Here is a 15,438-nt window from a genome sequence, read left to right on the forward strand (position 1 = left end):
AGAGAGAGAGAGTGGGACTGGAAGGGGGAAATGGGAGCGGACGCGAGCCCGCTGGACCCGTAAGAGACGACGTGTTTGCTGTTATCTCTCCACCCACCCATACCCCTTCCCTTGAACCTTCTCCCCCATCCTCCTCCCTCCCCTCTCGACTCGCAGGTGAAAGCCAAAAGATTACGAACTCTCAACCCCCCCTCCACTCTCCCGTCCCTCACTTCCCATTCTTTTATTTTTTCTTTCCTTTCCCCCTTCTCTCGTCTCCCGACCGGCATCTCCAAGCCGGCGGTGGCTGCTTCAAGGTCGAAATCCCCCGCACACACACAGACGGAATAAAAAAGAGCATCTAATCTACCCGCTAGATCTCTTCCCTTTGCTCTTTTCCTAAACCCGCATAGAGAAAGCCTCTCTCTTCTCCTTTTTAGAGGGAGAGAAGAGAGGTCAAAGTACTAGGTTCCGCGCAAGAATGCGAACAGAAAATTTCGCCACTTGCGTGCGAGCCATGGCGTTCATTTGTTTCTCGATTCATCCGCACACACCCCGCCTCTATCTTTCTCTTTGCCACCCTGTCGATATGATTATGCGCTTCGGCCGGTTTTTCTCACGACTCCCTAGACAGATAGTTCACCAGATTGTAAATCAAAGTCCTTAGGACCGCTTCGCGGCTATTTTGGGGAGAGGCGTGGAGGAGGCGGGCGGAATTTCATTAGTCATTCACGGAAAGTCGCCGTCCACAGTTAACAACTGTAGTGGAGAAAGGTATTGGAGTAACATCTGATTTCTTTGATGACGGTTGAAGCATTGGGCCACGGGAAAGGTCGTCCATTTCAGTGCTCAGGATATCTACTCGATGACGTTTTTGGTAGTTGTCAGGAAACGGCGAGGGGCGGAATTTAAAACAATTTTCCTATCCAGTCAAAATTATTGGTTTATTTAGGCCACGATATTTATTATGTACAACTTATGGCGCCAGTGAAAATTGTCAGGAGTGAAATATAACTTGGCCTTTCAACGACTCTTTCGGGCAATTAGCAGTGGAGTACAACACATTTGATGGATGTTGTCGCGCGCACTCTTGCACATCACACATAACGAGGCTATATATATATATATATATATATATATATATATATATATATCGTACATATATATATATATACATAATAATATTAGGCGCGCTTATCTAAGTTCAAAGAGTATTTGCTCGTAGGCCTATGTACCTGAGTTAACTGTCCCGTTAACTCCGCCGTCTGCCTTTAATGCATGGTGTACAGCATCACGTACCTATCCTGAAGGAGTGGCGCAAACGAGGCAGATGTCGGCGTTGCCCCTTTTCCTCATCCGCACCTCATCTGGGTCTCTCGGTCCATCAAGGAAGCAAACTACGATTTCACTTTGGTATCCAATTTCTCTGATGCTCTCTGATACTTGATCTGCCCTCGTAAAAAAATACTACCTCGATGGAATAAGTGTACGATGCCAACCCTGCGGGGCCAAGGACAGAGCTTGTCACTGCATCCATCAAGTCGTGTGATCTGTAGGATAAGCAGTGGTAAAAATAGGAGGGGTAGGCTACATAAACGTGATAAGATCTTTAGTTATTTATTGTGGGGCCAGCGTTGCGAGGAAATGTGGACAATAGAGGATATAAATGTAAAATCATTTCATTTTCCTACGTCCACGTAAGAGATAAATATGATTTAGATAAAAAGAGGGGACTTGAAAGGGGAGTTGTTTCCTCTGAAAGGTGATTTTGTCTCGGGAACATGTGGCTGAAAACAAAGAATTAAACTAGAAGAAGGAGAAATATGGACATTATATATATATATATATATATATATATATATATATATGCCAGATTTATCACCTTTACCCCTCCATAATTCATATGAAACTCGAGTGATGAATTAATTTACAACATGTTTATAAGATCAATTGATTAATATGATCATATTACTTATAATGCATTTTTACTCTTAATACTATCACATTTTCTTCAAGTGAAAGGCGTTCGGAACTAAAACCCAGATCAAAAAGTATTAGATGCGTGTTTGATTTTAGAAATGGCAGGGAAAAAAATTAAAATACCTAATAATATTGACTCCAAGTGTCATAAAATAAAATAAACCACCTCCAAAACAAATTTGAACATGGAATTCTTGTAGAGTTTGAAAACAATTCATAAGAAAATAGGTAACCGGGACCTTCAATAGCAATTATTTCCGATTTTAATCGATTTTATGCTTGTATAATAATCTTTCATGTCTTTTGCCTGCAAACTAGTATTTCAATCATTATTTTCCAAGGTAATTCATGCTAGCTCATTAAATTTCGTGGCTGTGTTGGAAACGCATGCCGCCGCATACATCTCTGACAACCTCCAATGAACTGGATAACTTCGCACTTAGTACCACATTATGCTAACCTGAATCAAGATATGAAAATCACAATTAGAAGAGTTTTAAATCTACATAGTAAGCAAGCCGCTGTAAGGGTGGGTGGTGTGGAGTGATAGGTCACCATCCTTAATTAATAATAAAACCGCATGAAAAACCTACAATTTTATGCCAATCCTCACACACAAAATCTTATATATTCATACAAAAACCTTAACAACTCACGCACATGCAAACACATATACTATCAACTAACACACACATACACCTACGAATATACCTTATGTCTAAAGTGTTTCTCTCTTACCTGAAATGGCTCAGGAGGATACGCAATGTTTTCTATATAATTTTTACTCTTGGGATGTATTTTGTGAACAATGTTGAATCGATTCAAATACCATATTGAATTGATAAGTGATTTTTTTCAACTAATTGTAGGATGAATAATAATGTGACGCATTTCCCAACTTTGCAATCGATAGGCAATCGACACAATAGATTTGTAAGTCGTTGGTTTGGAAACGTATTAACGACTCTGCGAGATAATAAATGTAGTGTAACATTCGCGATTTAACTGACTTCAAGGCAGAATTATGTTCGTATGGGTAAAATTGACGATTTGTCGTTAAAACTCCGTCATCGTTAGTTTCAAACCAAAATATTGGTAAACACATTCTTTCATTCTCCCCTACATCACACCGTAACCTCTTACACTCATAATTCTTCATTCACAAGTAGTATTCCTCCCTCGTTTCTCTCCACTCCCATCATCCTTTGCATACGAGTGCAGAGTGGATTCATTCGTGGTGTGGCCTCTTGAGTTTCTTCTTTGATGTATTTTATCCCAAATTTCTTATAGCTTACTCTTATTCATTTCTATTTCAACATTTCTCTCTTACACCATGATACAAACGCTCTCATTTTACATGGCCTGTTTTATAAATTTTCATGTTTATCATATGTATGTTCCGAATGCTATTTAAGATTAATACATACGTTATGAAGTGCTTTCTAGTTCAGACCACAGTTTCTTTGAGCATGAAAGCTCTCCTTCTCGAAAAAGAACCGATCTGTATTCATTAAGGAAACTTTGCTCGAGGTCGGTTTCATCGATTCGTAATAAACTTTGTTTTCTTTCTCTTTGTAATTATTTTTTACCGTGGGAACACCTAATTCATTGGATTTACGGATACCATGCATGCCCTTTTGGCCATGAGACAACTGCGTATAAGATTTCAGTTAATCCGTTGAAAGTTCTTAGTAATGCGGGTTACCAGAAATGGCCGACTGATATTATAGTCCTCATTGTTGTCGTAAAATGATACGTATCGATATGATATTAATGATTCTATCACGATTCAACCTTATTTCAAATCTCGGGCACTCGTCACGGTATGAATGGCATTCTTTCCTCTTTCTATGTTCTCCAGCGACTCCGCCTCTTTACATTAGAAAATATATTATATGTCTGGCACATTACATTTTTCATACCTGAGATTCCACTTCATTAAAAGTAGTATGTAATTTGAATAAATATACTATGCATCTTCACAAATGCAATTTACAACGAAATATATCGTATATTACTTTGTAGAAGACAATTTCCATTCATCCCAAACCTGGGTGTCATAAATGGCAAATCATTCAATGGTGAATGATCACCAAGTCAATGATTGCTTACCGTTAGCTAACTGGCCCCTTACTCCCTCTGCAATATTTTCACATTTCACAATAGCGTCCGAGAAAATATATAAGAATATGTGGTCTTCCTTTATCCTTATTTACTTATACTCATTTTCATTTTGTTGTAATGTAATGAATTTTTTTTACAAAAATAGTAATTGATATATATTTTTTGACAATTTTTGAAGATTTTTGATGGGATTTTGGGGAAATGACCGAAGATTATAACAAAATTTTAATGGAAAAACATTCCCCAATTTAAGGAAAAAAAATTCTTCATATAAACTTGAGTGATCCTGTATATACTCCTTGAACTAACCTGTATGGTAGTATAAATGTTTCTTGAATGAATAGCGTAACGAATAGCGTAATTTGTGCAAAATTTGATGAACATTAATTTTATCTGAAATATTTTAATCAAATGCAATCAAAAGTGTGTACTTTCTTTTACCAATAAGTGCGGTAATATGTAAATACTGAAGAAATACATGGTAGATGCTACCCTACCTTTTGGCCGAATGTGGCTTAAATTTAAACAGTAATCGTGCTCAAATAAAAATAAAAATGTCGTGGTGTGACTTAGATCAATGGCTGCTTTGAGCTATGGCGTCACGTAAACCCATCCACGCAAATGGATGATTGGAAAAATGGTCGACATTTGTTCCAAAGAGGGCATGTCATCTCTAAACCTATCCAAATCGATTTTGTGTTCGCTATTAAAACAATTTCCACTCTGCTTCGTGCGGAGAAAGCAATGAATGAGTCATGAGACGAGTGTTGTTCTTCGTTCGCTCACGTCTTTCAAATTCCTTTTTCTTTTGCAGATAAGTGCCCGGATGCTTCGCCCTCCAAGCACGTGTTGTGCTACCACCGGGGGGAGGTGAGCGCCACGGCCCTGGACCCTTGCATCTGCACCCACATCGTGCTCCCGGCCACTGAGGCTGAGGATGGCTATCGACTGGACACCGAAAAAGGCGAGTCATCAACGCACTCCCCACCCAAGCCCCACCCCTCTCTTCCTCTGAACAAATGGACATCCCACCGCTGCTGCTCTCTGATCTCCAAATCCCTCCCTTTCTCCGCTCGTGACTCCCAAACGGATAACGATGCTCATTGTTCGGATCGAGGTTATTATCCGAGCGGGATAACAAGACGGGAGTTTGGAGAGGGAACGAAAATAAATTGATCGACGTGAAAAAAATTGAAGGCTGCTCGGCGGTGCATTTTTTTGCCTAGCGCCGCCGTACTTGAAATGTTTTTATTTCTCCGGGTTACGAAACTCGGGTAACGTAACCTTCGGTAACGAGCTTTAATTTAGTGTTTGATCGGCCGAGGAAGTCATAATGGAGGTCTCTGATCCTCCGATTATGACTTGATAAATATGTTCAGTGCACGGTCACTGGGGCCGAATAGCATACCCGTGTGGCCTTGCACTCGCAAAGCAAGGGATTTCTTTTTTCATACGTACTTCGTGAAGAGTGCTAACGTGGACGGCGCTCAAGTGATACTTATGCGATAGCGTAATATTTTCGGGATAACAGCATTATTACGGGCCGGGGAGAAGGAGCGGTAATGGCGGGTCGTCTTCGCAGTAACTCGATCGGGTTCACCGGACCACTTCGTGGCAAATCGTGCAATTTTAAGTGTGATTTTCGCAGACGGCCACAAGGTAGGACGAATCAAAATGGTTCCCGAATGAGAAGTTCAAATAAACATTTATAATGTGAAATTATACGAAAAAGTTTTATTCTTTTGTTAATTCAATGTTATAAAATTTTAGTTTTAACTGAAAAAAGAAATCAATGGGGTTTTAAAATCTTATTCAATGTCTGATTTGATTTGGTGAACTTTTCCGAACTGATGTGAATATTTACAGTTCTTCACCGAGTAATTCTTTTGTTACGACTAAGTATTTTTCATGCTCGCCATAATTTTTCACTTCAAACTGATGTTACCCATCCATCCGAACTGCTTCTTGTAAAATCATCATTTGGTGAAGAATGTGTGTCGGTTGTTCTTTACAAAATCACCCGTGGTAAAATTCGCTTCTACAGATCAAAGACGACAAGTAACGAGCTTAATTTTGGATAATAAGAAGTAATAAAATATTATTTGGCTAAAATTAATACTTGTTGGACTTTGTCGTCCGAAAAAAAATTCCTGAGAGTATGCACAGGGTATATTTTGCGCCCGTAAGATAACACTGGTTCGAGTTCAAACTGTAGGCGCAACCTCTCCTGCAAATGCTACTGAAATCCAAGAAACGGTCATAGAAAGCCGTAAAACACCGTGATCAAAATAAGACCACACACAACAAGTGCACCACTTCGGTGAACTCCAATGTCTCCACGAAATGGGATAAGAGATTGACTCTGTTACGATACATTCACGGTGTATCGTGTACTCCAGTGGACTCCAATGTGTGCACGTAATGGGATAAGAGAATGCCTCTGTTACGATACCTTCACGGTGTAACGTGAAGTGCGAAGTATCCAGAGGTCGTGAAAACTCGGACCACTTACTTCAGAATAGGGGGCAGTTTCACAATAAGAACAATGTCCTGTGGGAATGGGCAAAGCCGATACTGGAGTCGTTTGCCATAGTCAAGAATTTCGCATTCAAAACACAAGAGCGACGTAAACTACGAATAGTGGACGTCAATCAGTACTCACGTATGTGCAGCAAATAAGCAACAGTTGCATTTTGGACCACACCCTCCACGCGTGCTGCTGCGATAGTATTTAGGACATCTGCTCCATTCAAAACAGCGATATTTCTGAGGCTATTAAAGGAACAACATTTTCCAATTCCATTTTTATGGTTGTAAAATGCGCGGCCCTGGTTTCGGCGTGGTGCAATTATATTAGGTCGGAGTTGGTCATTTGTTGGCAAGTACATGTATGTATAAGTTAAGAGGTTCATTTGGAATTATCAAGTGCTGTTTTCCTTATCTTATTCTGTCTTCAGGTGGAATACACCTCCTGGAAATCCCAATTAGCCTACTCTTGACTCTTTTTAACAAATGCATCGGTCATTTTAACCTTAAATTATCGGACTTTCCACAAAAAAATTATGTTTACCATTAGCTCTTATGGGCGATGCTATCTTATGCGATACTAAGATAACTTCAGTCAGGTACATTGCTTGAGACATATATGCATAATCTAATTTTTTTAATGGTTACATAACAAATTTATGCAATATTTTCATTTTCGCGAAAAATATTCACGGATTTTTACCTTCCCCAAGTTATCTAAGTCCCAGAAGTTTCGAATTTCTCGCAATGAAGGTGGAAATGGCGTCGTGATTCAAATGAATTTCGCATTAGTAGGAATGTTTCTCCTTTTAAAATGAAAACGAGCCATTGGCCAATGGCCATCAAAGAATCACCGAGAATTTTTCAACTAAGAAAGGCAAATAGTACATGCTTTTGGACCAACTTCCAAATCATATCAATAAAACATAATTTGATAATTAGATTTTAGTCCTTACAAGCCATGAATATTGTTCTCCTCCCGAAAATATGTGTACACACTTAGCAACAATGAGATTGCTTCACAATGGCTCATCGATTGGATAGAATTTTGTGAGTTTTCTTTCGGCAATACGAGTGGCACCTTTTTATCCGTAGCGTTATAAACATAGTACTGTAAATTTTATCATTATGAATCAGTTTTAATGTGATATAAATGAAGCCAATAAGAAATCAATTTTTATTCTTAGAATCTCACGTAGTCGAGCTCTAACCCCCTAGGTACGCAATGAAGTGGTTCCACCAGGTAACGCCGGAAAGAGGTGACCGGTAACACCATTAAGCCGGAAACTCTACCTGAAACATTGCGGGGGTGCAAATGGTGAGTAGGGGATCTACTCTGGCAATTCCAACCCCAGTTTGTTGCAGTTCGATTTTGAGGATTCCTGTGTGCTTGTGGAATTGGGGGTTTGGGGGGGGGGGGGATGGGAGGGAAGGGGACGGCCACCTCGCTCGCCCGAAATCCCTTCCGAGACTGAAACGCGTTTCGTAATCCTCGATGCCCGCGACTCCCAAATGGTCGGCTCTCTATGTGAGTGGGACGGGGATTAAAAGAAAAGTAATGGCATGCCGCAACCTTTTATTTAAAGAAAATAAAAAGAAACCACTGCCAATCACAATGGAGCATTAAATACAGATTTCAACGGCGTGGAAAGAATCCTTGGTCGGTCACATTCGGGCATTCTATTTTTTTTCTCCAATGCCCGCCTCTTCATTTTTTTCTCTTTCCTCACCACGAGGCTCTTACGCGGCTTAGATCTTTGTCTTTGGAGTCTCTACAGTTATCCATCCCGATAAAACTACTCTCACGCAAAACTCACCCCGACAAATGTTGTCTCACTCCCGTCGGTTACTTTAAATAAATTAACAAATACTATCTCCCTCCTTTGCAAACCCTTTCAAATATTTTAAAATATCCATTCCAAAGGCTACGTCAACATCAGGAGCCGCAAAATTGTTATAAAATTAAAGGGGTGATTCAGCATCAATTAGTTAAATAGTTTTAATTGAAGTGGTCTGAGTGGATGGATTCCACTGGTACCGTAATAAAATATTAATTTCATTGATTGCAATTTAATCTTAGTGATTACATGAAACTTGGTTCCGGAATCTAAATTCTTTCTCATACTACATCTCTCTACTTTTAACAATTTCTAAAGTGCTATAAACTAAAACGAACTAAAACTATTTTAAATATTATTTCCTCGTATTCTAGTAGTTCATATATCAAACATGTATAATATAATATTTGCTGTATCATTTACTTCTCTCGTAGTTATCCACGACACTTGTCTGCTGACAAGCTGATTTTTTCGTTTAAGCTAAAATTAATCTTGTCTCAATACTTATGGTATGTATTGGCGTGAGGGTCTAGGTCCAAAAAGCCGCGAAATGGTTTTTGACATAACTATGCTACTCAGAAATGTCAATTTTCTGAGAGAAACTACGGGGACCATTGGGTTTGAATCACGGTAAAATAATTCTGTACTGCAAACAGTCGCGCTGAGATGAATTATTTAATGCATAATACTGCAGAATAGATATAGTATGTGGGCTCATTATTTTTATCCAAAGGAAACGGTCTTTTAATAAAAACATTTTCTCTCAGTTGGAACTAAATACTGCATTTTACATAACAATGCATAAAGTTTAGCATTAGGAAAGTAAATTATAAAACTAACTCCACTTCCCTATGGTTACGATAAAAACATTGGATCTGGGCCACTTGGTGTTAAAAAATCGATGTATTCATGCCTATGCTTTTTTTCCAAACTAATATTGTACCAATTGATAGGCATCTAGGTTCTTTAAATCCATTGATGAAGTGTATTCTGAGATTGATAATTAACAGCTGCAATTGACCATAATTCAAAACTATTCCCCCGTAACCCTTCATTAATGGAGAATACATTTGAATTAATTTGAATAAATGATTCGGAACACCTGTGGTAAACTTGGCGGTCACGATATCTAAATGTTGCTATAATTAGTCATCGTTTTCAGTTCGGTTTTAAATAGGCAGCTTTTTTTGCTAAACGAGTGATGTTATGATGGAAATTATATCACAAAAATTGAACACTGGTCTATTAAGAACATCTTGAACCAGAGAGGTATTAATACAGTTCATGGATAACATTATTTCTACAACTTGCATGAGAAATACCCACGTGTATCCATTATCACTTCTAAAAGCGCTGAGCCAGATTCCAGTCACTCACCACAGCGTATGCACATCGTCAGGTATGGAGATCAAGGTCCCTCAGCCAATCGCCGAATGATGGCGGCACTCGGAAATCAAAGGTCGTTAACAATGTATGCAGCACAATTCTGAAGCACCCATTTGCAATTGTGGTGATAATTCCCTAATCACTTCTATCCCAAATAATTAATGCACTGTTGAATGTTATGCTGATTTTTTAACGATTACAATCTTAAGCTGAATAAAATTTATTAGATAATTTCCTGCAAATGTTGTGGGGAAAATGGTAATGATGAGCGATTACTGATCATTTCTTACGAGTTCCCGTCTTCCCCAATGCAATTAAAAATTCATTATTTTGTAGCTAGACACAGTGATGTACGTCGCAAAGCAATATTGAAGAATCGTATAAAATAATTCATTATACGCATAACGTTAAACAAGGTAAAATTTTAGTTCAATAGTTGGAGATATTGTATCTTAATTATTTGCTAAATTGATCGTCTATGAACATTATTTTGGAGACCACTCTCTTCATTACTTTAGCAATAATAAAAAACATTTTTGTTGGAACAAATTTCTTGTTTACTGGTTTTGTTACTTCAAATGCATATTGTATTAAATATTCAATCCTTCCATTGAAAAAAAAACTTATTCCCAATGAATACAAATACGAGTGTATTTTCATGGAATTTTTCCATTATAGAATCTAAATTTAGAAGAGTGTTCCACGAGTAATGTTACTATATTTGCTTTGTGTAATGTTTGCACAACTTTTGGTTGGTGAAAGTCCACGTTGTCGCGTGGCTCGTCTTTGGTTCGTAAAAGTTCTTGTGTCCTCATTTAAATGGCTATCGCTACACACCATTCTCCAGCTAACTTCACTGAAGTCCCACAAGCAAACGTTTCCGCCAATAAAATATGGACAGTTGCTAAATTTAAGGATAAAATGTACTAAAAAAACTGAAGCATATGAATGGCATTTACGGATTGCTGTTAAATTAATTGGTGAACGTTTTGCACCGAAGCGTAATGAAAAAATCCCGTTTAATTATTTCTGGCCAATTAATTTGACATTTTCGTTGACGCAAATAAAGAAAGAAGAAGTTAAGTTCATCATTGGATTCCTCAACTGCTCTCATTTGCGGAATGGAATGATCTTAAGAAGTAATTACGTCGTAAGAACACGAAAGCTTGTCGTCCAATTAAGAGATACACTTTTTTTTCAAATCAAAGATGAGACTACCAGGTGAAAAAAAAATTATCTTTAAGATTTTATCATTCGAAGAAAATGTTGTCGTAGGAAATATTTTTGAGGAATGCAGCAAACGCCTTCGTACGTAGGAACGGTTTCAAGTGGCAGTTATTCGTTTCGCAGCTACCGGAAAAAGACTGCGCGGGACAAGAAATTAAACGGAGGAAATATAAATGTTCGCCCTGAAATGAAGCGTCCCCTTTGCATTCCACGCTGCCACCAACTTCATGGAAGAGGCGAGTCCGTTAGCGAGGGAGAATACATGGAAAAAAAGACCAGGAAGAGAATCAAACGGTGACCATCCCTTTGGAGGTCTCATCGCGTGGCCTGTCTGGAATCCGGTTGGGTGCCCTTTAAATCTCTCATTTCTACCCAAACCATCATTAAATAATTTCCTCCGTAATTTAAAAAAAATTATAAGTTTTTTGGTTCACTGTAAAGTATCTCCTTTCGTGCGTTTCAAATTGTTCTCGTTTTTCTGGTTGGTTTTTCTCTCTCTGCAGGATCCACAAAACGTTTTGACTATTAAATATCATTTAAGGTTAATTTTTTCCATTTATTTTTATGTATAAAACTATATCCAAATAGAGTCTTTGTAACTTCATATTCATATATTTTCACATGCATATAACATGAGCAAGGAGCGGTAAAGACTAGTGGGTACCATTAGGGCTCGACTGCTGACCAGAAAAGACCCGGTTTTGATTCCCAGTGACTTTGGACACCCTCAGATTCTCCCAAACCGTGTGGTTATTCGAGTATTAAAGATTTCTGAGGAACTATCTAAGAAATCCTTTTTCGGATTGTTTGCAAAAGTTATCATATTATCAACGGTTGGATGATCTAAAAAAAAAAAAAAAATGGGGGATCGAGATGGTGCGGCGGCTAACGTACTGGCTTCCCACCCTGAGGGCGCGGGTTCAAATCCCGGCGGTGTTGAATATTTTTCAGAGGTATCTCGATCCCTACTTGAGGTGCTTTGTGGAGGGCACTTTGAGTGTGTACGCCGTCCGTCGGATGGGACGTTAAACTGCGGACCCCTTGGCGCCTTTCGTAAAGAGTAGGCTAATGCCGACGCCGGGTTTCTCTCCACCCTTCATCCTTTCCTATCCATCCCCTATGGCGCAAATGACCTCAGCTGTCGGTCGCCTCCCCTCAAAACTACTACTACTACTAAAAAAATGTCAGTTTGGTAATTTTACCACGGTACAAAAAGCACGTATTAACGAATGAAATTCAACGCGGCAGTGATTAGAAACATCCGAAAATCAAATGGAACAGTTCAATGGACGGGAGATGGGGAATGAGATAACGCAACCCAAAATGCGCTATATATATATATATATACTCTCATATGTCATTCGTGGTAGTCCAGGGGTAGAGCGTTGGACTACTGACCGGAGGACCCCGGTTCGATTCCCGGAAGCCTCTCTGAGCACCTGCAGCTCCACTCTAGCTATGTGACTGTTCGGGTACCAGAACATCCTGAGAAACATTACCGGCACAGGGAAAGGAATATATATACTACCTTGAACAAAAAGTTCCCGGAATAACCACCGTGTGGCGCTCCCATCGTTCCGATTTGAGTTCTGTTTTTTTTGTTAAATTGGTACATCTGTTGTTGATATTCCCTTTAAATCTTAGTGTCATAACTTGACTATATATATATATATATATATTATATTATATATATGATATATATTATATATATATATAATATATATATATAATATATATATATATATATATATACATAGAGAGATAGAGAGAGAGATTGGATGAAGAGAGACCGAATTGAAATGAATAGGTGAGAGAGGAATTATTGGAGTTGGATAGGTCCTAGCAGGTTGGAAGGGACGCCTATTATTATTTGTGCAATGGACATCAAATTAAATTCATCTACGTTTTTTCATGTTTAACTACTTGTCTTGCGTTTGATTACCCTCCTATGGGTTCCTTTCAGATGGGTGCCGAAGGATGGCACATTGTCTATGGTAGGTCATTTGGTATCATTGGGTATGAAAGTAACATTGCAGAGTGACTTTGCGCAAATGCGTTAATGTGGTGGTCTTTCGCGGGTGATTGTGTTAAGTACGTTAGATCACGGTTGTCATTTGTTCGTGGTATTCATTTTTCGCCTTTGAGTAATGAATGGATACTCTAATTTGGCATATTGGCACGACTCGAGAAGATAATGAATTATGTGGAAGTTTTGCTATCGCTGGATGAGTCGCTCGAAAGAGAATGGATTAACGGTATCAAAGGTTATATAGAAATGTTTATGAGGTCGTGGATATATAAGTATTCCAGTTTTTACGTGGCGAAATCCGTCAAAGGACTGAATAATTTGTGTCCAAGGATTGACTTAATGGCGTATGTCTTTCGAACATTGACGGTGATTTGGGATTTGATTTTAATTTAGAATGAAAACCGTGGGTTTCCAAGCAAAAGTAAAACTGCAATCATATCTTCATAGTTATGAAAATGCACATTTAATTAAATTGTTAATTGTTTAAACGTTAATCCGCTGCACGAGTGAGCAGGCTGTGACGAGCGTAAAATTGAACAAGAGTGGACGCCCTCGCACTCGAAAAGTATTACGAGTGTCTAAAGGCACCGCAATAGAAGACCACCCCGAAAGTCACCTTTGGACGCTAAAAATAAACTCTCCCGTAAACCGGACCTTCCATTTTACACCACCATCCCTCCCCACCGCCTCGCTCTTGGGGTCCTCTTGGCATCCCCCCCTTCCCTCTCATTCCCCGGAGCTGTGTTTTATGCTCGCGCCCGTTATTTAGGACCGCTCTCTCCGGTATCGGAGAGTGTGGGACACCGTCAGCTCATTCGCGTCTCTCTACCTTGCGGGAGGATGAATCGCCGCGACGGGCGGCGACGATCGTGTCCTTGTCCAAAGAGACTTTTGGATAGAAAGAGGTGGGGTATGGGGGGGGGGGAGAGGGCGCGTCCCTGGAGAGAGCGTGGGTCGCGGACAGGCTGAACATTCCAGCGGTCCGTATGGTCCCCTCCTCATCCCCTATCCACCCACCCGCAAATACGCCCGCGCGTGCGTAAATCACGGCCCGCCCCCTGGGAGGGCGCGCGCTCCAGCGGGGTGAAGGGGGGATCACCGTTGAGGGGGGGGTCATAAAATTGGTAAAGGCGAAGGAGGACACTGCAGAGTATCCGACCGCCCCCATTGGGATCTTACTTGCCATTCTCCCTCACACGATATATGCGTCCGTGACTAAAGCGAAAAGATGTATACCGTGCGAGGTAGAATTTCGGCATATTTCAGTTACTTGCCGTTGAACCGCAGGTGACATCAATGACCGTGATTCTTGCTCACAGTTGATCAACGTGACCAAAAAGGGCCCACATTGTTCAACTTAAAGGGTTCTTTCTGGATGGACGAAGGTATAGGTCACTCCAAGTAGTTAGGGTGTGGCCTGTACGAATGTAGGAGTATTGAAGGGGGCGAGTTCCTTTTCCTCTGCCACGATTCTGTTTCTTGAGGAGTGTTATCAAATGAAATAACTCACCGTTTTCGATGTTTGCCCACGGGATCGTCCAATGACATCACATAGGATTTGAACCGTGGACCCTAAGGGTTAGTATCGTAGATGAACCGACCAGGACATATAAATACCATCGTTTATTTTTAAGGCTATAAAGTTCTTATAATTTCGACCCTTCCAGTTAATGAAATAGAATAAATTAAAATTTTAAATTCGTCAATTAATTGTATCTTTTCGTTAGCCGTCTCCTTCCCGGCGCCATCGAGGACTGAATTGGGCGATATACATCGACCCAATACATTGCAAGCCGTCACGAGGGTGTGTGACGTGGGATGGTGGGACACCACCCATGAAGGCACATCTATTAATTTAGCCGTGTGTTTGAATATCCATTACCTCATATAATAAATCTCGCTCACTTAAATATATACATTCAACCACACACAGATATATATTTTTGTCCTGTATTTGTCCTTATGTATATGTTCCTATCCCTTTTCCTTATATCTATATCTAGGTGTATATATACATATATATATATACATATATATATATACATATATATACATATAATATATATATATATATATATATATATATATATATATATATAAATCATAAACACAGTAATCAACCCGAAGGTCGGTTTGGTCGGTGATGGTAGAGTTCACCCAGTACTAAGCCCGACGGCGTATAAAATTCACACATCAGGGTAGGGTGGCTAGTTTCTTTCCCTGTGGCGGTTATGGTTTCCCAAGAGGATCTAGAACCCGAAAAATCACAGAGCTCGGGTGGCGCTGCAGGTGCCCAGAGAATCGATCCCGGGCCCTCCAACAGTCCAACGCTCTACCCCTGGACTATCG

General features: G+C 39.7%; 1 protein-coding gene across 1 annotated transcript in view; it reads left to right on the top strand.

Moving 5' to 3' along the window:
- LOC139690454 (uncharacterized) overlaps positions 1-15,438 on the top strand; it is a 177,808-nt gene that overhangs the window by 134,088 nt on the left and 28,282 nt on the right. The window contains exon 3 of the mRNA XM_071587909.1: positions 4,898-5,047. Coding sequence (XP_071444010.1) covers positions 4,898-5,047 — 150 coding nt within the window. The remainder of the gene's footprint in view (positions 1-4,897; positions 5,048-15,438) is intronic.

This window comes from Hetaerina americana, unplaced genomic scaffold, assembly GCF_022747635.1.
Source record: "Hetaerina americana unplaced genomic scaffold, ioHetAmer1.1.p SCAF_3, whole genome shotgun sequence".
NCBI lineage: Eukaryota > Metazoa > Arthropoda > Insecta > Odonata > Calopterygidae > Hetaerina > Hetaerina americana.